At 32.6% G+C, this 22,956-nt stretch overlaps 3 protein-coding genes and 1 long non-coding RNA gene across 5 annotated transcripts; 1 reads left to right on the forward strand and 3 right to left on the reverse strand.

Annotated features, from left to right (window-relative positions):
• Nucleotides 1-2,350: 2,350 nt before the first annotated feature.
• Nucleotides 2,351-4,756, reverse strand: LOC135837407 (uncharacterized). Its single transcript, XM_065352669.1, has 5 exons — nt 3,956-4,756; nt 3,750-3,873; nt 3,414-3,639; nt 3,054-3,302; nt 2,351-2,959 (listed from the first exon to the last, which is right to left on the reverse strand). Exons 2-5 carry the CDS (start codon nt 3,834-3,836, stop codon nt 2,742-2,744), a joined length of 780 nt encoding a protein of 259 aa, XP_065208741.1. The 5' UTR covers nt 3,837-3,873; nt 3,956-4,756; the 3' UTR covers nt 2,351-2,741.
• Nucleotides 4,757-9,383: 4,627 nt separating this feature from the next.
• Nucleotides 9,384-11,799, reverse strand: LOC135837409 (uncharacterized). Its single transcript, XM_065352670.1, has 5 exons — nt 11,182-11,799; nt 10,883-11,008; nt 10,554-10,764; nt 10,246-10,479; nt 9,384-10,143 (listed from the first exon to the last, which is right to left on the reverse strand). Exons 2-5 carry the CDS (start codon nt 10,967-10,969, stop codon nt 9,965-9,967), a joined length of 711 nt encoding a protein of 236 aa, XP_065208742.1. The 5' UTR covers nt 10,970-11,008; nt 11,182-11,799; the 3' UTR covers nt 9,384-9,964.
• A 1,314-nt stretch (nt 11,800-13,113) lies between these two features.
• LOC135837410 (uncharacterized) lies at nt 13,114-18,046 on the reverse strand. The gene is made up of 4 exons (XM_065352671.1): nt 17,701-18,046; nt 14,680-14,743; nt 14,228-14,521; nt 13,114-14,132 (listed from the first exon to the last, which is right to left on the reverse strand). Exons 1-4 carry the CDS (start codon nt 17,764-17,766, stop codon nt 13,909-13,911), a joined length of 648 nt encoding a protein of 215 aa, XP_065208743.1. The 5' UTR covers nt 17,767-18,046; the 3' UTR covers nt 13,114-13,908.
• A 1,321-nt stretch (nt 18,047-19,367) lies between these two features.
• Nucleotides 19,368-22,833, forward strand: LOC135837411 (uncharacterized). 2 transcript variants are annotated; one of them, XR_010557185.1, is made up of 4 exons: nt 19,368-20,734; nt 21,536-21,869; nt 22,032-22,105; nt 22,188-22,833. It is a non-coding gene; the product is annotated as an uncharacterized LOC135837411 (long non-coding RNA). The 2 variants fall into 2 exon arrangements; XR_010557184.1 differs by having other exon boundaries at nt 19,371-21,869.
• Nucleotides 22,834-22,956: the final 123 nt, after the last annotated feature.

A 22,956-nucleotide genomic window follows, 5' to 3' on the forward strand; every position in this document is an offset into this window, starting at 1 on the left:
TGACCTACCAATTTGATACATAAGTTACAAAGCACATTTTTAAGAATTCCAAAAATCCAAGTTTACGATCAAAATTCTTCAAAATTGCTCTGAAAAAATTCTTACTGAAATTTTTGATTTTCTGTTGAAAACACCCATTTTGAGAAAGAACATTGCAGGACATCTTTTTCAAAAACCCTAAAAATCGCGATCTCAATTTTGATGAGTTCCAAGACAGTTTTTTCAAAAACACCAGAAGTCTTGACCTATTTTGGACTCAAAAATTTTAAAAACTGCTCTAAAAAGGAATTTTGATAGAAATTTTTCAGGGTATCTAACAGGTAGTGAAAGTGGTGAATTTAGTCAAAAAGGCAATAAAAAAGTTCTAAATGCGATCATTTGTAGTTTTTTTAATTTATTTATACAATTTTTATTGAAATTAAAAAATACTTTATAAGTATACTTACAAATGTTCTTCCAAGTTCAATTTTTTTTTTTGAAAACTTTCATGTGAAAAATTTTACTTAGTTAATTTTGTGTGAGTGTAGAGGGGGGGGGGCGGTCGATAACTAATTCTGGTAATTTTGAATTATTGGAAGGGGAGGGGGGTAAGTTTGACAAATTTGATGACACGTACTTTCTGCAGATTTGCCAAATCATCATTTAATTTTGAGAATTTCTGATCAATTCTTGATATTTTTTAATGATCTAAGCAGTGTCTGTGCCAAATTTAACCCAAATGAGACATTTTCTAAAATTTTAATCGTTTTCTGAGATGGTCCATCAATTTTGACATTTTTTGAGTGATTTTCACAATCAATTTTACAATTTCTATGATATTTTATTTGTGAATATCATTTCGGGCTTTATTAAACGTCGAGATTGTCAGAATTTTTACTTTGGACTTGGACCTTTATTATTTTATATGTGTTTATTGATCAATAATATTCTATAACTAACTAATGCACCGTAATTTTTCTTTGTTTCAGGTGAGTACAAATTTCTTTCCAAAAAATAATAGAATATGAACTAGCGTATGAGAATAAGTAAGTAATTTTATAATTCTTATGAGAAAAGTTACACGAGTCACTTCCACACCTGTAACCTCTTTTATTTTCAATGGCGAATCAAAAAAAAAAACTCTTTAATCACGGAATTTGAAAATCAGCTGAAGTAATTATGTCCATCAGGTTTGAATTGAGGTGATTTGATTTTCCGAATACGAATTTGGAACCAGTAGATCAAATTTTTGAGTTCACAAACGATTGTGATTTTTAATGAATTTTTAAATACTTAATCAAACTTGTATCAAAATTTTAAAAAAAAAAATCAAAATTTTACCAAATAGACCAAGAGAGCTGAAATTTAGTGTGTGCCCTGTTTTCGACCCTCCAAATCGATTGGAAACTGTTTCGAATCATTTTGAGTGGCAGTTCTGGAGTACCTTACCAGATTTTTAAACATTGAAATTTCTGCAATATTTTACACATTTAGCTGTTAGCGTATTTTTTTTTCAAAATATAGCATATCTAACAAGTAGGTAGTGAGAGTAGTGAAAAGTAATGAATTTAGTCGAAAAGGTATAGTGCAAAAATGAAAAATTCAAACGCGCAACAAAAACGTTCAAATTAAGTATAAATTGAAAAAATTGATTGAAATTACAAATTACTTTGTATTCAAATTTTCTTCCAAATTCAATTTTTTTTTTAAATTTCCCGTGAAAAATTTGATTTTGTTTATTTTTTTGTGTGTGGGGTAGGCGAGTGGAGAGCTTTCTAAAAATTTGGTTGAAGAAAGGTAGTGTAGTAAACAATTCTATTAGATAACATGAAATTCTGATGTTCGATTTTTTGAATTTTGGTGTCATTAATTTTCATTTGAACTATCGAGCTCCCACTCATGACATGGATCAAATTTTCAGCTGTCAAAGTTGATTACTACCTCTTCGGGAGCGATTTGGAATAGCTGGAAGATAGCCAAAGTAATTGATGGTGGATCAACTGTAGTTGTAGCATATGAACTGAGTTTCAGAGTCCTATATTTCTATGTAGATACATTTACTCTTTTTGTAGGAATTTATTAGATGTAGTTACCTATCAATAAACAACTTATTTATAGGTAGGTAAGTGCATCATTTTCAAAAATTTGCCAAAAATTTAAAAATCAACTTCAGCAGTTCAAAATTTGGTTCTGAGGTCAACTGACATGCTCTTTTAATGAGCCTATAACTTTAGAGTATTCAAAGTTCATGGATTGTAATGATAATCTCGAAAAATTGCTTTCATAGATACCCTGCCTGATAATTTTTCTTAACGTAAAAATTCAAATTTCTTAAAAATGAATAAAAATACATAAAAACTGTGTACAAAAATGAAAAATAAAGCCAAGTTTAATAGTAGGTACATGAAAACATAAAAATAATACAGGAGCAGCAAATTCGATTAAACATGGTCCAAAAAAAACACACAGACGAGGCGAATTTCATAAAAAAAATTGAAGCGAATAAAAAAAGGGAACACTTTGGATATTAAATCTACCTTATCTTAATAATATTGTTAGGAGTTCCTGCAATTGCAGATTTTTACAATAATGCTCCACAAAAGAATATCAAAAAAAATATGCGATTTTTTTTTGTCTTTCTGATGACGTCTTACTGAAAAAGGTCATTTAATTCCTGTAATTTTTGTGCTCCTTGAAAATGTTGACCATCTGCCTGGCATTCTCTTTCTTCAAGTGAATTTTTCTTCGCCAGTCAACAAAATCTACGCAGATGCAGCCAAAGTGGCTTGTTCTCTAGGAGCATCACATCCTGCCAATGCTGCTAGCTCTCTATGCTCTCCAGGAACGTTACGTTCTGCCAAAGCCACCTTGTTCTCTAGGCACTCTATGCACTCTAGGAGCATCACGTCTTGCATCTGCTGCTTGTAGCTCTCTTCAGGTATACCCTCTACTGTCCATAAGGCACCCAGGATTTTTAACGCTGCAACACAGTTTCAATGCAATTGAGAATATTTTGATTTTTTTGCTATAAATCAGCGTCAAAATATTAGGCACGTAGATCAAAGATAACTTACCACCATAGAATAGGAATACTAGAAAACGTACAATTAAACCCGGGGATAAAGAATCATTTAAAAAATGATACGTTGTAGTGAAAGGTATGTAAAAAATGAGTGGAAGATCGGAAATAAGTGATACAACAAGCACTCCAAGAATTGCTGATTTTTTGGTACTGGGTTGATTGAACATTATGAATATGATGACTGCGTATGTGGATAAAGCTGTTTGTAGCATTAGGAGCGATCTATCTACTGCTTCAGTTACTAAAAAAAAAACACGAAACGTAATGTGAATGTGAAAGGGGACCTTGTGAGCTTTTAATATGCTTAAATTGAAATACGTTGTATACTTATTTGAATTTTTAACAAACTTACTGAAATGTGCCTTGACTTTCTTGTCCAAGTATTGATCCTGAGCGAATGTATAATTAAAATAATCTGGATCTACATCATAAATATCATTCAAAACTGCTATTCTAGCAACATCCCATTTAGGCGCAAAATCATACATTAAGTTGTACCGCCACCACATTCTACTCGTAGGTGGTCTTACTTCAGTGATCTTTTCATGTTTATGTAATAAGGCGAGTATGTTTATCACCTATGAGCAGAGAAATTATAAACATTTTTAATTAGTTACCAACCGGTAAGATCCAATAGATTAATAAATGATTGAAATAAGTATGTTTCAACTATATTTAATGCACTTACAATGATGAAACCAAGTACGATTGAAAGACGTATATTATTTTTGCGTATTTTATCTGGATACAGTTGTGGCAGTTCATCATGAGCCATTTTTCTTACGATCTCACTTCTTGGCAAAATGTGAAAACTTGAAAATATAAATCTCATATAATATCGTGTTGATGTTGCCGTGATATTATACTTGCATAATTATTTGGTTAGTGTATTACCTATCAAATTTTGTAATAAACTTATACCGAGCTCCTGTGAGGAAAACAATTTTCACGATAATTTTTCAATTGCCAACTGAGTATAAACTGTTTCTACCGAAAAAAATACAACGCTTTGAAAGAAAAACACAGATTTCTGGACGGTAATATGTACATTCAACAGGAGTATTTCAAAGTACTATCCACTTAACTTGAGGTACACAGAACACATTCACGAGTAAATAGGTACATTTCGCGAGAGAGAATGAACCAGCCACCAGGAGAAGAGAAAGATATGTGAATACAAAAGGTTTGATGTGCGGGGGTTGCAAATAAGGGTAATACATATTTCCAGGCTCTTTGTAAGAAAGAAAAGGAAGAATAGAATGGGTGAAGATGAGAGTTGGAAGAGGGCAGAAGGGAGGCAAGGTACCGCTGGATCATTTATGCAGTTTTGCTATTTACCTGGTGGTCTGGTACGCTTCATGTCGCCACTGTCAGTCTTGATGAATTTGAATGAGTGATGTACACAGCTGCTATTGTAATATCTGGGGTACTTGGTTCATTTCACCTCTAGAGATATTCGCCTTTGATTTGGATGAGACTGCGATTCTTGGAAAGAGCACGGTCTAAATCCTCTAAAAATTGATTTTTTGATCTGTTGGCAAAGTTTAGACCCATTTTGATAAGTCGCATGCCAGAAAACTCCGAGATCATGACCTAATCTTGGTGATGAAAATTCTTCAAAAATGGTCAAAAAACACGTTTGTAGTGATATTTTTGATATATTACGTACTTACTCGCGAAATTTTGAACTATTTCGATAGGTCCCGAGGCACATTTTCAAAAATTCCAAAAATTGTAGCCCAAGTTTGGACTTAAAATTATTCAGAGCTTTAAAAAAATTCTGACTGATATTTAGACCAATTTTAACTTATTTCGAGGAGTCACAATATTCCTATTGTTCAAAAATCGCAAAACTCACTGTCCAGTTTCAGGTTTAAAAATCTTTAAAAATGTTCACAAAACATGTGGAAATTTTTTTGATTTTCTCGCGTTAACCTATTTCGATATAAGTACTGAGGTACAATGTATTCAAAAATTCTAAAAATAATAACTCATGTTTGAGCCCAAATTCTGCAAAAGTGTTTAAAAAAATACTGACTGAAATTTTTGATTTTCTGCTGTAATTTAGACCCATTTTTATAGGTCGTATGATATCTTTTTCAGTAATTTTGAAAATATTGACCTCATTTTGACGTCAAAACTCTTCAAAATTCTGCCGAAATTTCAACCCCATCTTGATAAATTGCATCGTGAGTGAAACTTTTTTCAAAAAACCGAAAATCTTGACCAATTTTTTCATTTTATTTTATTTTGTTTTTTAATTTAGGTTAGGTATCTCCAACAGCTGAAAGTCAATTATAGGAGAGACAATTTCGGGCTCAAAAATTTTAAAAACTGCTCTAAACGAGTTTTGATTAAAATGTTTGATCTTCTGCTGAAATTTTAACCTATTTTGATGAGTTGCGTGACATTTTTTTAAAAAATTCCGAAAATCATGACCCAATTTCGGTGGTCAAAATTCTTCAAAAATGCTCAAAAAACAGGTTTGTGGAAATAATTTTTAGATGTTTTCGCGAAATTTTAACCGCTTGTTCCCTTTTATTTTCGATGGAAAATCCAATAAAAAAATTTTAATCTCGGAAATTTGAAAATTAGCTGAAATATTTGTTGAAATATTTGTCCATCAGATTTGAATCGAAGTGATCTGATTTTCCGAATACGAATTTGGAAACAGTAGATCAAATTTTTGAGTTCACAAACGATTATGATTTTTAATGAATTTAAAAAAAATCAAACTTGGGTCGTATCGATAATGGAAAAAATCAAAATTTCATCAAATGGACCACGAAAGCTTAAATTTGGTTTGTGCCCTTTTTTCGACCCTCCAAATCGATTGGAAACGGTTTCAAACAATTTTGAGTAGATAGTTCTAAAACACCCTACCTTGCAGATTTTTGAAAATTTAAAATTTCTACAAGATTTAACCCAATTGTGCTGTTAGCGTAATTTTTTTTCAAAATACTGCATATCTAACAAGTAGTGAAAGTAGTGAAGAAGTAGTGATTTTAAAAATGGGCAGTGAAAGTAGTGAAAAAGTAATGAATTTATTCAAAAAGTAGTGGAAAAATGAAAAAATTCCTACATGCAACAAAAAAACCTTCAATTTATTGAAAAAATAAGATTGAAATTGAAAAATACTTCGTACAACATATACAATTTTTTTGAAAATTTTCTGGTGAAATTTTGTCAATTTGTGTGGGGGGGGGGGAGCGAGTGGAGAGCTTTCTAAAAATTTGGTTGAAGAAAGGTAGTGAAAAAAGTAGCAAAAAAGTAGTCGTTTTTTTAAAAAAAATCTGTTTGAAACAATGAAATTCTGACATTCGTTTTTTTGAATTTTGTCGCCATTAATTTTCATATGAACCATTGAGCTCCCAATCATAGCACGATACCAGAACGCATTTTCGCACGGTTTAAAAAATGGATGATTCACCTGCCGTAATTAAATTCAGAACGTCGAATTTATGACTGAATCAAATTCTGAGCTGTCAAAGTCGATTACAATCCCTTCAGGAGCGATTGGAAATTTCTGGAAGATAGTCAAAGCAATGGATGTGGAAGGGGAATTGACTGTATAGAGCAGGAAAATAACGTAAAAAAGCGAAGGCAAAAAGGAAAAAATTGGCACATAAATTTTTTCTTCGGGAATGTGTTCAGATGAACCCCCTGAACCACCAAAAAAAACCCGAACTTCCTAACCCTGGAGCTAATTTTTTTAGGGGGCTAAAACCGGTTCCGTTTTACGTTTTTTGCGATTTACTCCGAAAATATTAGGTTTACGATAAAAACTACCATGACTAAAAATGTTCCTCTTCAAATTCTCGATAATTTGATACTAGGCTCGATACCCACCCCTCAAGAGGGGTGTCTGAAAAAAGGGGTGGAAAGAGTAGGTGTTTGAAAAAAAGTCAGTCCAATAAATTGATCAAAGTTACAACTTAATATCATTCGTTTTCGCTCAAATTTTTTTTACAAAGTCTACTCACCCAACTATTAATCACACCACCATTGATTGGTCTTCAGCCCTCCCTAGGGGTTGGTGGGGAATGCTTGGTTTTTCAAGTAACACACAACTGAATCATATATTTGAAAAACGAATCTGGACATGCAATATATCGAATAGTATGTTTTCGAGGTCGCTGAATACGAATATTAACTTGTTTTCTGGGTCCAACTCCTCAAAGCCTTTGTGTGCCCCAAAAAGGGGGTTAAAATTTTGAAAAATCGTGAAAAGTCGAGTGATATATCGAATGGTATGTTTTCGAGGTCGCTGAGTACGAATATGAACTTTTTTTTTGTGTCCCACCCTCCAGTGTCCCTCTGGGCCCCAACAAGGGGGCCAAAATGTCAAGAAATCATCAAAAAGTCGAGTGATAAGTATATCAAATGGAATGTTTTTGAGGTCACCAAGCACAAAATAAATATGAACTTACTTTTGGGTCCCACCCCACAATGTCCCTCTGTGCCCCAAATAAGGGGCCAAATTTTGAAAAATCATGAAAAGTCTAAAGGTAATATATTGAATGGTATGTTTTCGAGGTCGCTGAATACGAATATGAACTTGTTTTCTGCTTATAGTTCCTCAAAACTCCTTTACGCCCTCGCCTAAATAGGATAAAATTTTGAAAAGTCGTTGAACATCGTGTAAATACGAGTATATCGAATAGTACGTATGTTTTCAAGATCGCTGAACACATATTTTTAGAATCCAAAGCACAATGGTTCTCAGTCCCAAAAAAGTTGACGAAAAAACATGGTGTGGTCTTTTTCTTTAAAGATTCACACCATTATTTTAGAAAAAATTCTGAAAATTCATCTCAAAAATATGTACTGATTGGACTAACTTTCGGCAGGAGGAGGGGAGATGTAAGTAGAGCTACTTGCATTACCAAGGTATTATTTGATTGGGATCGCTGTTCAAAAAGTTTGAACGCTCATTTTGCAAAGAAAGCATTTTACATCTCAAGATTTTTCTTTAAAACGCTCACTCACCTACCAGGTTTTGATTATTTTTCAATAGAAAATAAAATGGAACTAGGACTTTCACTGTGTTGTCGAATTTCATTGAAGTAAAATGTATAATCATCCAACTAATTTCTATTTTTAAATTTTGTCTAGGTACATACGTGCCACTCGAATTACATTTTTATGGGAAAAAATGAAATTAATCATTTATAATGTTTCTTTTTTTCCTGAAAAAACTCATAAATTGATAAAATATTTCAAAATAGAATCCCAAAAACACACCATTCAATATATTATCACTCGACTTTTCATGATTTTTCAAAATTTGGCCCCTTATTTGGGGCACAGAGGGACATTGTGGGGTGGGACCCAAAAGTAAGTTCATATTTTGTGCTTGGTGACCTCAAAAACATTCCATTTGATATACTTATCACTCGACTTTTTGATGATTTCTTGACATTTTGGCCCCCTTGTTGGGGCCCAGAGGGACACTGGAGGGTGGGACACAAAAAAAAAGTTCATATTCGTACTCAGCGACCTCGAAAACATACCATTCGATATATCACTCGACTTTTCACGATTTTTCAAAATTTTAACCCCCTTTTTGGGGCACACAGGGGCTTTGAGGAGTTGGACCCAGAAAATAAGTTAATATTCGTATTCAGCGACCTCGAAAACATACTATTCGATATATTGCATGTCCAGATTCGTTTTTCAAATATATGATTCAGTTGTGTGTTACTTGAAAAACCAAGCATTCCCCACCAACCCCTTGGGAGGGCTGAAGACCAATCAATGGTGGTGTGATTAATAGTTGGGTGAGTAGACTTTGTAAAAAAAATTTGAGCGAAAACAAATGATATTAAGTTGTAACTTTGATCAATTTATTGGACTGACTTTTTTTCAAACACCTACTCTTTCCACCCCTTTTTTCAGACACCCCTCTTAAGGGGTGGGTATCGAGCCTAGTATCAAATTGTCGAGAATTTGAAGAGGAACATTTTTAGTCATGGTAGTTTTTATCGTAAACCTAATATTTTCGGAGTAAATCGCAAAAAACGTAAAACGGAACCGGTTTTAGCCCCCTAAAAAAATTAGCTCCAGGGTTAGGAAGTTCGGTTTTTTTTTGGTGGTTCAGGGGGTTCATCTGAACACATTCCCGAAGAAAAAATTTATGTGCCAATTTTTTCCTTTTTAAAACCGCTATTTGCCTGCTCTAGTAGTCTGTAGCACATGAACTGATTTCCAGATACCGATCTCTACATTTACATGTATGTACCAGGTACCTATATCAATAAACAACATACCTAATTATGTATCTAAGTAAATAGGTAAGTAGGTATTACACCGTTTTCAAAAATTTGACAAAAATTCAAAAATTTACTCCAGTAGTTCAAAATTTTAGTTCTGAGGTCTACTGACATGCTCTTTTAATGAGCTTTACAGCTTAAGATAATTCAAAGCTCATAGATTGTAATGATAATCTCGAAAAATTGCTTTGATAGATGAAAAATTTAAATTTCTAAATGTGTAAAAATACATAGATACAAACTGCGCACAAAAATGAAAAATAAAGCTTAGTTTAATACATAAAAACGTAAGAACGATACAGGAGCAGCGAATTCGATTAAATAAAGGCCAAAAAAACACTACAGACACGAGGCAAATTTCGTAAAAAAAAATTAAAGCTAATAAATAAAATGAACACTTTGGAAATTAAATCTGCCTTTGTATATCATAATAATGTTAAAGAGTTCCAGCAATATTGCAACTTCTATACAATCATGCTTCACAAAAAAGTATCAAAAAAGTGGATTTTTTTGTCTTTCTGCTGTTGTTCTACTGAAAAAATTACATTGAATTTTTGTGCTCCATAAAAATGTTGACTATTATCTGCCTTAGTCTTCCTTTAAGTGATGTTCATTCACCAGTCAGCAGAATCTAGGCAGCCAAAGCGGCTTGTCCTGCCAATGCTGCTAGCTCTCTATGCCCTCTGTGAACATTAACTTCTGCCAAAGCTACTTGCTCTCTTCCAGGAGCATTACATTTAACGATCAACCAGCACTTGTACTCGTAATATCCACCACAACCTATGCACCAGAGAGCCAGGCCTTTTGACACTGCAACACAATTTAAATGCAAATTTATTGCTCGAGAATTAAATTTTTTCGTTAAATCAGCGTCAAAGTAAGTATTAGACACGTAGACTGAAGATGACTTACCAAACGGAATTGTCATATAAAGTGAGGATAACGAATCATTAAAAAAGTTAAACATTGTAGTGAATGGTATGACAAAAAAGAGCAGAATATAGGAAAAAAGTGACACAGCGAGCAGTCCAAAAACTGCTATCTTTGCGGAACTTAATCGCTCGACGGACCATTGATTAAACATCACGAATTTAGCAGCGAATATCGATAAAGCTGTTTGTAGCATTAGAAGCGATCTATCCACTGCTTGTAAAAGGGAACATTGTGAGCTATTAGTATGTTTACTTAAATTGAAGTATTTGAATTTTTAACAAACTTACCGAAACGTGCCTTGAGTAACTTTTCCAAGTCTGGATTCTCAAGGAATATTTCATTGAAACGATCTGGATATGAATCATAAGTATCTTGCAACTTTACCATTTTAGAAATATCCATATTTACAGAGTACCGCCAAAACACATGCTGTACATCATCTACTCGTACTTTAGTGATCTTTTCATGTTTATGTAATAAGGCGAATATGTTTATCACCTATATGAACGGAGAAATTATAAAATTTTTGAATTAGTTACCGACAGGTGAGATTTAATAGATAAATAAATGGTTGAAAATATGTTTCAGTTATGTATCTACATATTTATGCACTTACAATGATTGGACCAAGTGCGATTGAAAGACCTAAGTTACAGTGGAATATTTCACGTCGGTACGATTGTAGCAGTTCATCGTGAGCCATTTTTCATTACGATCTGACTTCTTGAAAAAATGTGAGAACCTGAAAATAGTGATATCGTGAATTTTCTACCGAATTTTACGTGACTTATACGTATTAACGCAACATAAACATCAGAGTGAGAAAACTGAGATCCCAGTGTATAACATCTTCAAATTGATGAATTTTCTTTTAGGAAAACAATTATTACAATAATTAGCATGAATTATTCCTACCGAAAAAATACAACGTTTTAAAAGAAAAAAATATATGCACATTCAACAGGAGTATTTCAAAGTACTATCAACTTAACTTGAGGTCAACACAGAACACATTCACGAGTAAATAGGTACATTTCGCGAGAGAGAATAAACGAAGAGATTGAGAAGAGGAATATACATTTATGTATACCTATGCGAATGCAAAAGGTTTGATGTGTGGGGGTTGCAAATAAGGGTAATATTGTCAGGCTCTTTGTAAAGTAAAAAGAAGAATAGAATGGTGAAGATGAGAGTAGGAAGAAGGCAGAAGGGAGGCAAGGTACCGCTGGATCATTTATGCAGTGCACTTTTGCCATGTTGCCACTGTCAGTCTTGATGAGTTTGAATGAGTGATGTACACAGCTGCTATTGTAATATCTGGGGTACTTGGTTCATTTCACCTCTCGAGATATTCGCCTTTGCTTTGGATGAGACCGCGATTTTTGGAAAGGTCACGGTTTAAAATCCTCCAAAAATTGGTTTTTTGATTTTTTCGCGAAGTTTGGACCGATTTTGATACGTCACATGGCATATTTTTCAGAAAACCCCGAGAATTCTTCGAAAAAGCTCTAAAATTTTAGACTATTTGGTAGGGTCACGATTCACAAGGCACATTTTCAAAAATTCCAAAAATCATAATCTGAATTTACGCTCAAATTTCCTTCTAAAGTACTTTTAAAAATTTCTGACTATAATTTTTGATTTTCTACTGAAATGGCCCATTTTGAGAGAACTTTGCAAGACATCTTTTTCAAACATCTTAAAAATCGCGATCTCATATTTTTGGCATCAACATTTTTCAAGACTGCTAGTTGAAAAAAGTTTTGATTCAAATTTTTGATTTGGTTTTTCAAAAAACACCGGAAATCTTGACCAATTTAAAGCTCAAAGTTTTTTAAAAGTGCTCTAAAAGGAGTTTTGATGGAAATTTTTATTTTTCTGGCGAAATTTTAACCTATTTTGATGACTCTCGCAGGACGTCTTTTTCAAAAGTCCAGAAAATTATGTCTTGAATTTCGAGGGTCAAAATTGTTCTAAAATGTTCAAAATACATTTTCATCGAACTATTTGAGTTTTTCTCAAAATTGTAACTCATTTTGATAGGTCGAATGGCACTTTTTTAAGAAATCCTTAGAATCGTGATCGACCCAATTTGGGGGCTTTAAATTTCTCAAAAATGATCTAAGCACATTTTTGTCGAAATATTTCAATTCCTCGTGTAATTTTAACTTACCTATTTTAATAGGTCGTATGGCACTTTTTCAAAAATTTTCTGAATTTTGGCCCAATTTGAGGGCTTTAAATTTCTCAGAAATTCTCAAAATCCATTTTTTGTCCAATTAATTCAATTTCTTGTGACAATTTTTAACACATTTTGACAGACTCACGTGACACTTTTTCAAAAATTCCAAGAATCAAGACCCAATTTTTCACTTGAAATTGTTCAAAAATGCTCGAGAACATTTTTTTATTGAAAAATTTGTAACTCTCGCGAAATTTTAACCTAATTTTGATGGGTCACAAGGTCACTTTTGAATAATTCTACTACGGTTCATCTTTGTTCAAAATTGAAGCGTAGCCACATTGAAATTTGAGTGACCTAAATTATGAGAGTCGTTTTGCGCGAACTTTGGCTCAATGCACGTGGAACATGCTCCTTCAAGTTTTGTTATGGATATGAATGTTTTTTTGCCTATTACGTAATCATTTTTATGCAAAATTATAAAAAATACAAAAATTTCATATATTTGCCTTCAAATTTTAAAATACATATCTACATAATTTATTTACACATTCAGTTGTAAATTGATGGAAGTATAATGAAAGAAAATTTCTAAAAATATAGCTACAAAAATGCACGAATACAAAAATCATACGAGGTATAATATTTATTTTGAAAAATGCTGCCTCAAGTGTAGAAAAAAAGTCATATTTTGGGGTAAAAAAATCAGAAAATTGGTTTCTACAAAAAGAAACACATTTTATCTTCGCCAAGGGGAAATTTTGCTGTAGAAATTTTTTCTCAGATTCTGTATTTTTTGCCGAAAATAGCGATCAGACTTTTGAGTTCTACGTATCAGCAAACTACTAACTAAGTTATCATTGAGCTACCTACTTATACTGATGATTATACATTGTACCTACATAGAAAAATAAATAAATAAAAAGTAGGGAAAATTCTTAAATGCAAAACAAAAATCACAAAAATATTACTTATAAATTAATGAAAGGAACATTTCAGACAATAAGTCCACATTTTCAAGGATTCCTGCCAGGAATCGTATGTGAATTGAGATTTGCGTTCTTTGGAGCCGGAGAGCCCATGAGTTCATTTGCAACGTGGCTTATGACCCAAATGGCTAAATTATGGTGCGAGTAAGGGGAGCAGATGAATCAAAGCTTCTTGGAGGTTGGACTGGGGACTAAAATAAAGTTCAAAGTATAGTCGACTGATTTTTTGGTATCTTTTAATCTCGAAAATCATAATTTTTAGATTTCAACTCTTCACAGCTCCTTAAACTTTTATATTTGAAATCGAAGATATTTTTGAATGAACAAATCTCCAAGTCTGTTTCGACTTTCCCTCTTGAAAACTTGTTAAATCCATCCGCACGATTCCTGACAAAGTTTCCTTTCAAGACACATCAAAAATAAATACTTTTTCTTTAAAAATAATATCACCGAGAGAAACTTTCTAAATTTTCAACTCTTGCCAGTAATCAGCAACGATGAATACGGAGGTGGTTTTTCCCATTCCAGTACACATTGATCGTACTGAGGAGGAGGTGTAGGCAGGACAGTTACCTGCTCACTGGGAATATTACGTTCAATATCTTCATCGCTTACGAGATACGCATTATTCCACATATCTTGAGTGACATTATCTCCGCAATTGAATAATACAATGGCGACGTGTAGTTTGAAAACTGCAACATGATTCGAACGCAAAAACAAGTTATTGCTGGAGAATTCTAATTTAAAATCTTACTCTGAATTGATTGATGTTTGACTTGTATCTTACCAAAATAGAAAATAATCACTGAGATCACTAAAACATACAGAGCATTAGGTGCTGTCTTGGTGGATTCTTGCATGGACCAGAAGTGATCTAATCCATTTTCTAGGGTTAGATGAAGTGCCGTCGTAATAGCCGACATCAAATCGAAAAATAATGTCATCAAGATTGCTCCAAAAACCCAAAATTTCCATAAGATCATTACGGCGGAAGTGTATGAGTTGAAATACATGATGGTTGCGAATACTGCTAGAATCGTTTGTAGTAGAATGATGCGTTTCTTCGTTTGGAAATCACTGCCTGAATAGGTAAAAAAAAAAATAGATGAGTACATAAACGAAACGTTAGAGTGAATTCTCAGTAGTCAGTACTGATCTGATGCATTTTCCAATTAAAGTGAGATTAAAAATTGAGTCTTTTTAGTGTTTAATTACAATTTGAATTTTGAATGAACTTACCTAGAAGGTTTTCATTTGCCTGATCATCGAAACTCAGTGATGTTAGTATTACGACGTTTATCACCTGAAAAGATAAAAAGATATTAAAGTATTAGGTAAGTATAAAGTTATAGAGGTATTTAGTGATGAGATGGCAAAAATCAAGTCTTATAAGGATTTTATATACATAAGGTTTCTCTCTGTGCAAGTGAACCTCTTGAACTCTCATTCGCCGATTTAAACGAAACCAAGCTAGATCGAAAGAGCATGTTCGAAAACCGCAAAAACCAAAATTTCAAGAGCTTAAGTTCATTTTTGAATTTTTGGCAAATTTTTAAAAATTCAAAGAATTTAAAAAAACTGTTTTAAGGACAATTTTTGAATTTTTTCATGAAATGTAAATTTTTTGGAGCAAAGTGAATTGATGTGTATAATTGCTTCAATTTGATTAATTCTTGGTATTTTTCAATAATCTAAGCAGTCTGTGTAAAATTTTACCTGAATGAGACATTTTCTCAAATTTTGGTCGTTTTCTGAGATGATCAATTTTTGATATTTTTGAGTGATTTTCGCTTTCAATTTCACAATTTTTATGATATGTACTTTATTTGTGAATATTCATTTTTGGCTCTTTATTAAACATGGAGATTGTCAGAATTTTTACTTTGGCCTTCGACCATTATTATTTCATGTATCTGTTGATTGATCAATAACCTTATAACTAACTAATCCACCTTAATTTTCTTTGTTTCAGGTGAGTACAATTTCCTTCCAAAAATGGTAGAATATGAACTCGCGTATGAGAATAAGTAAGTAATTTCATAATCCTCATGAGAAAAGTTACGTAAGTCACTTCTACATCTGTGACCTTTTATTTTCAATGGCAAATCAAAATAAAAATGTCTGGCCTACCGCAAGTAGCCCCATTTTTTACAAAAATTTGTCTGAAAATCCAGCTTTTTGACTCTAGAAGAAAGTCAAATGGGTTAGGAAGGCTGAAACCTGCGAAAGGCACTTGGAGTACATCCTCTCAATGTACTGTGAAAATTTGGACCCTCTAGGTCAATTTGAAGGAATGAAGGAGCTACTAGGTGTTCTAAAAGTCGAAAAAAAAACTTGAAAATAGCAGAAAAATCCACTTTTCTCGTCCTGGAGAAGGGTCAAATGGGTTTGGAAGGCTGAAATCAGCAAAAGGCACTTCTAATACCTCCTCCCAATGTACTGTGAAAATGTGGACCCTCTAGGTCAATTTGGAGGGGCTGTAGGCTTTCCTAAAGGTCGAAAAAAACGTAAAATAGCCAAAAGATCCACTTTTTTTGACCCTGGAGACGGGTCAAATAGGTTTGGAAGGTTTAAACCTGCAAAATATACTCAAGTGGACCCATTCCATTGTATACTGGACATTGGGGTTCCTTAGGTCAATTTTAAGAGTGGGGTGGGGTCAAAAATAGGGTCAAAATCAGGTTTTTTCCACCTTAAATGGGGTGGGGATGACCTAGGAATCTGAAATTTGGATATGTTGTTTACAATGGCGGTACTCACCAATGGCATGAATTTGAACCCTTTTCATCAATTTGGGGCCAAATTATGCCTCTCCAAAAAATTGACCTTTCTGTAATTTTCAACTTTGACCCTTCCAACTGCAGGGGTCAATTCTATCTCCCTAGAGAACTCCATTCCCTAAGTTTGACTTTATTTGATCAATTAGAACAGGCTCCAGGTCATAAAATGTGAAAATCACTATCGTGCTGAAACTTGGAAATAAAAATGTCTGGCTAACCGCAAATAGCCCCATTTTTTACAAAAATTTGGCTGAAAAAATTCTAAAATCACGGAATTTGAAAATCAGCTTAAATAACTGTGCATCAGGTTTGAATGGAGGCGATCTGATCTTCCTAATACGAATTTGGAAACAGTACATAGATCAAATTTTTGAGTTTTCAAACGATTTTGATTTTTAATGAATTTTTTAAAAATCAAACTTGGGGTCAAAAATGGGAAAAAATCACAATTTTACAAAATTAACTAAGAGAGCTGAAAGATTTATGCCTTGTTTTCGACACTACAAATCGATTGAAAACGGTTTCGAACCATTTTGGATGTTAGTTCTGAACTTCTGAAGCATCCTAGCAGATATTTTTAATATGCTGAGTCGGTTGGAGGTGGTTTCAGGCTGCTCTGGAACCTTCGGGTATATTTTGGAAATTTCAGATTTTCTAAACAGTGGTCTAAAAACCGTTCAAATCAACTTCAGCGTCATTTTTTTCAAAATACAGAGCCTCTTTTTTCGACCAAAACTGCCAAAAGTTTCGTTTTATTGCCAGAAATTGCAAAATTCTCAGCTTGTTGCTCCAAATTGCCAAAAAATCTCGATTTTTTAGATCAAAAAGTTGCAAAATCAACTTCTGGCAAAATTTTTTGATTCTAATTGCCTAAGAGTTCTGCTATTTTTAGATTTAAATTAAAAACGAATAGTTCTGGTTTTTTGGGTGATTTTTTTCTGCACTGAAATTTTTTGCCCATATGCCCATGTTCTGTAACTTTTGTCGTTACATTTTGGTTTTTGGATACTAAAGTTACTATTTTTGGAAAAAAATGAGTACGAACCCTGCTGTAATTTTGGTCGGTGCTAATATGGCATTTTCTCGACCGTTTTAAGTGCTTATAATTACTGCGAAATCGTAAATTCCAACAGGATGAGCTCAAAAGTGAATTTATGATAAATCTGTAAATTCTATAGAGAAAGTAAAATTTTCAAAGAAAGAAAATAATCATGAATGGGTTTTTCGACATGGTATCGTCTAGTGACTCAATAGAAATGACTGTTAGACTTTTTTGAAGCTTCCAACGAGTTTTCAAAATTAAAGAAACTTGCTTTTTCGCCTCCTCTCTAACCTTATCTCCACTTTTGGGAAAAATAATCACCGTAGAATTTCATTTACACTATTTCACTATTTTTTAATGGGTAAATTGAAAAATCATCAATTTTAGGTATACATTTAAATGACTAACTTATCGATAAATGTATTATTCATTACTTACCAAAGTAGAATAAAGTACGAACACACTAGCTGTGGAAATCGAATATCCATAGCAGCCGGGCTGCATTTTGAAATACTGCAATTTTTATGAAAAATACACTAGCTTACGAGACGAATACGATAAAAAACAATTTGTGCCTGATTACAACAACTCATATACTAACATATTACCCACATATAGGTACTTCCAACAAACTACAACATAGCCAAGCTGTATCAATAAAAAACCAATCGCGTCGGTTTTTCCGCACAATTCTGTCTAATGAACTCATACATAATATTTTTATCTACGTCAGACCGAGCAGATGGGAATTTCGCGAATGGCGATCGAGGTTTTCTGCATTTTTAAAACTTTGTACCAATACTTGCTGATTAGAATAATAATTTTACATTAAGATACTTTTATAATATTTGTTATCTCTTCTTACGTGTTCAACTGTAACAATAAGTGGGAGATTTAGATTTTACTGGGAATAAGTGGTGTGATTATTTGACTCGAGCGTGGATATTTGCGAGTAAAATTGACTTTAGAAATTTGTACTCGTATGTAAAAAGTTATAGGTACAGTTCTGGGTAGTAATCGAATTATATATTCTAGAAGTTTTGTTGGGGCGAAAATCACACTTCATTTTCATCATCGATCAAGCCACGTCTGTTGGAAGTCGAGGTCAACTAACTTCAATGTTGGAACGAGTTGGGATATAATTAGATATACACGTTATACTCGTAAGCCTATGATGCATAAAAGCTACCCTCCCTCAGGCTCTGGATTGGTGGACTTATAATTGAAGGGAAAAATCCGAAAATAAATGTGCTCAGAAATGTAGATTTTGGCTTTGTATTTGACGAATTTTTCGAAATAACGTTAAGGATGAGGGAAATTCTACATTCCATTTTTTTCGTTTTTCCAGTTTTTTTTTTTTTTTTTTTTAAATTTCATAATCAATATAAATTTGAGAAAGTTTCATGTCATGACCCTTTTTCAACCATTTTTTCAGAAAACTATCGAAATTTCTTCACTTCTATAGGGAACCCAAGGCGCCTTAATTTTGATCAAAATTTTAAAAAATCGTATAAGTGATATGGCATATAGATTGTATGTAGTTTCCTCAAACATACGTAAGTAGTCAAAATATCGAAAAAATTGATGATGGCATGTGATACATCTCATTGTCTCTCCATTCCTGTTTAATTTTGAAAAAAGTTTGGAAAATTATGAACGTAATAGTCCGGCATATGACAATAGGAGTAATTGCACCCCCCCCCCCCGCTGATCCTTCGGGACAACATTTTTCTTAAAGGGGACATCCTAAGGAACATTTTAATGCAAAGTTGCCAAAAAAAAAGTTGGCCTTACTTACAAAATGGCGGCCATTTTGATTGACAGGTCAGCCGAAATCGCAGATTTTGCGTTTTAACATAGGACTTGCACAAACTTTTTCAAACTATACAAAGGTAGATCGAAAGATCATGCAAAAATTTATCACCTGTCCAAATTTCAAGTGCTGAAGTGCGTTTTTCGATTTTTGGTGAATTTTTGAAAATCGAATTTAGGCCAAAAATGAGGGGAAAAATCAAAATTTTACCAAATTGACCAAGAAAGCTGAAATTTGGGATATACCCTATTTTCGACATGCCAAATCGATTAGTGTTAAATAGATACGTAGAGGCGTTGCCAATGATGGGAGGATAAGAATATTTCCCTAGTAGGTCAGGATGAATCTAACTCCCTAAGAGATGTAATATATCACCTTTTAAAACAGTACTTACCCGCTGCTAGCTCAGCTCTTACAACACCAATATGTATAAATTTAAACAGATTTAGTCGAGTTTACCTTGTATTAATTCGAACCGCACGCGAAATAAGAACACACGATAAACACGAATAGTGTATTATAATTTTGGAATAAAATTACAACACGAAACTTAAGTCTAAAACATATAAAACTCTACGCGTATAACCAATATATATTCCACCAAATAGTGGCGTAAGTAGGATCGCTTTTACCCACCTACGTGTAACTATCAAATTGCCCGCGTTGGGTAGCGAATTTAGGACTTAAGTTTAAACGCGAATACTCTCCCTTAAACACGAACGTTAAGGCAGAGGACCTGGGACTCAAGCACAACTCTTACGTAGGAGTGAGTGGCCTTATTACTTTTCCGCGGTCAGACCTACCAGACGAAGCGCGAATCGACAAGTGAAGATCAATTCCATCTCAACTTGGCTTCTAGCCTCGAGTCGAGAAGGAATTGAGCTTTACGAACTTGTGAGCTTTTCACATCTGCCCTTAATGGAACGATGTGAAAACATCTCTTGGGTGGTTCCCACGTACTTAACACCTTACCTAAGTGCATCGAGTATATGCTTTCATCTACGTAAAGTACTGTAGAATCGAACTATTGATTGGATTCTCCAGTACTTCCTTTAGATGAAAGATTTATAATCCCACTGAGAGAGATACGATGAATATCCCTGTCTAGCCAGTGAAGGCATATTGTCCCCTTACATTTGCCCCTAACGTGGGTTTACTTCTAAAGTATCCCCTGAGGAAATGTAGAGGAAAGCACGGAAATTTTGAAAAAAGGTGACATTGTGCTTCACTGGATGTGACCCTATTGCCCCCCGTACTTTGCTTGAGTGATGCGGGGAATAGTAATCCCAAAATAAATTTTGAAACTCTTTGGTTTTTATTATAATTCCAAAAGTGAGGTGAATTTTGAGTGTGCTGGTGAGTTGACTCTTACTGACCAAGAGTAACAACAATTGATCATCAATATTTGACCGAAGTCGAAGATATCAATAAACCAATCAGATGCTACCTTTGATCTGGTCACTCCACAGCAGGGTCATGGCCGAAATGGTAAGTATTTAAGTACGATTTAATCTTTGAGGGGGAGGGTTAATCTAAAAGGTACCCTTCCTCAATTTTATGATTTCAGGAGAAGATGAAAAAAGCTCAAGAAGTTCGTGGTTGTTTGGCTTTGTTGTCTTTGGATAATCTGACCAAGAATTTTTGAAGAAAAAATTGCTGGTAAGGTTGGCTTGAGTATAGCTATTGTTTTTACTAAAAATTTTGAAAAATGGATGATTTTCTATTGGAAAATCATTCATTGAATGATTTGAGTAGAGTTTTTATAGTTTAATAAAAAAAAAATTGAAAAAAGAAAAAGTTCAAAAAATTTTAAAAAAAAATTCTAAAGGAAAAATTTTATCAAAGTTTGATGTAATATTTGAGCATTTGAAATGTTCAAAACTGATCATTGATAAGAAAAAAAGAAAAAAAAAGAAAATTAAAAAAATTTGAAAAAACTTTGAAGAAAGTGAGTTATTTTTCTATTAGAAAAATTGTCATTTCTTCAAAATCCAAAAAAGAATTGTTTTTTAGGGAAGTTTGAAAAATGAAAAAAATTATTGCGGAAAAATGAATTGTTTTTCTATTTGAAAAAGTGTTCATTTTTCAAAAAAAAAATTAAAATTTTGGCATTTGGATTTTCTGATAGAGGGCTAAGTTTTTAGAAAAAATTGCGCTACCTTTCTGTTGTACACGGAGTTCGGTTGAAAGCGAAATTACTTACCACCACTATTCGATGAAACATAAAACAAATTAGAAAAAATTTTGAAAAAATTTAAAAAAGTTTAAAAGGAAAATAAATTTTTAAGAAAAATTATAAAAATAAATAGGAATGTACCTAAACAAACTTAATTCTAAGCAACGTTGTTTTTCTTCTTTTTTATTTGTTTAACGTTGTTTTATAGTTAATTAAGAATAAATTAATTTCTAGTCAGTCTTATTCCTCATAGTTAATTTCAAGTTTTTTCTTCTTCTTTACAGGTGTATTTTGGTCAACGACGATGACAAGAGAATTACTTTGTTTATCAAAAACTAAAGATAAGTACAAAAACATATTTACATTTTTATTAAATAATGTAAAATTTAAGAGCATTTTTGTTTCTTAGGATTAATCAGTCTAATTTAAACACATGATCGATTTAAAATATCTGTACATTTTTTATTTCTAAAAAAAAATTTTAAAGTTATGAAATAAATTAAATAAAAAATGTTGTTTTTGTTTAGGACCAGTTCAGAGAAAGATGGGTGAAACTTAAAATAGGATTGAGCCAAAGTTGAACCAGTCTGTTGGGATATTTTTCGTATTTACAATAAGGTGAGTAAATCTAAAAATTTGGCTTATTTTTATAGCATTTTTACAATTACGTAGTTTAAATTAGTTATAAAAAAAAATAAGTAGGAAAAATGATAATTAAAATGATAATTTTAATTTTAATTTTAAAATTAGAAAATTCTAACCTAATTCTTTTTGTTCCAGTAAGAAGACAAAGAAGATTTCCTTAACTAATAATGCACAGATCCTTTTTCTTGGCTCATGGACTTCTTTTCCAGGTTGTGTTTTTTCATAGAAAATAATTTTAGATAAAAATTAAAAATAAAATTTGAGTAAACTTATGCCATTTTTGTTCCATAGGAAGACAAAGATAGCTAGATTTTTGAAAGGAATGTTATCCGTCTACGGTCTGAGTCAACATGGCCTTCTGTGCCCTGAATGTGATATCTTTGTTAAAAAATAAAAAAAATTAAAAAAGAATTTTAAAAACAATAAAATTAAAATTTTTGTAAATTTTTGGAAAAAACTTTTTGAATTTGAATTTTTTGATTCTGTAAACGTATTTTACGTTAATATAAGTTTGTATAAAAAAAAATAAAAAAAATGATTGTAAACATTCAAAAAATAAATTGAATTTATTTTAAGTTTGTAAAAAAAATTTACATACATGTATTATTGTATTGTAGTTTTGGAGTACAAATTTTGTATGTTTGTAAAAAAAATTTAAAAAAAAAATATTTTGTGCTATTTTATAACCTAATTATACAAATGTATAGATAAATTAATGCGTAGAGTTTTTTGTAATGAGAAAAAAAAAATTATCAATAAATATTCAATAAATTACATCTTAACTTTATTTACATTTTTGTATGTTCATTTTTTCTGCTCTACGGGTCGTTTTAATGGTCGGATCGATGAATGGAAAATGGAATTTAGGTTGACACAGTTTTTTAGGTGGTTTTGGCGGTTACTAGGTTACTGGTGAAGGTCGTGAGCGTAACGGTACCGGTTGTGGGAAGGTGGATGTTGTCTTCCAGCTGGGTGGTCTTTTTTACGACGATTTTATTTTTTTATTTTTTGAAGACTACCTAAGCACTTTTAAAGCCAAAATTGTGCTTTTTAAACTGAG

The sequence above is a fragment of the Planococcus citri genome, chromosome 2 (assembly GCF_950023065.1).
Source record: "Planococcus citri chromosome 2, ihPlaCitr1.1, whole genome shotgun sequence".
NCBI classification, from domain to species: domain Eukaryota; kingdom Metazoa; phylum Arthropoda; class Insecta; order Hemiptera; family Pseudococcidae; genus Planococcus; species Planococcus citri.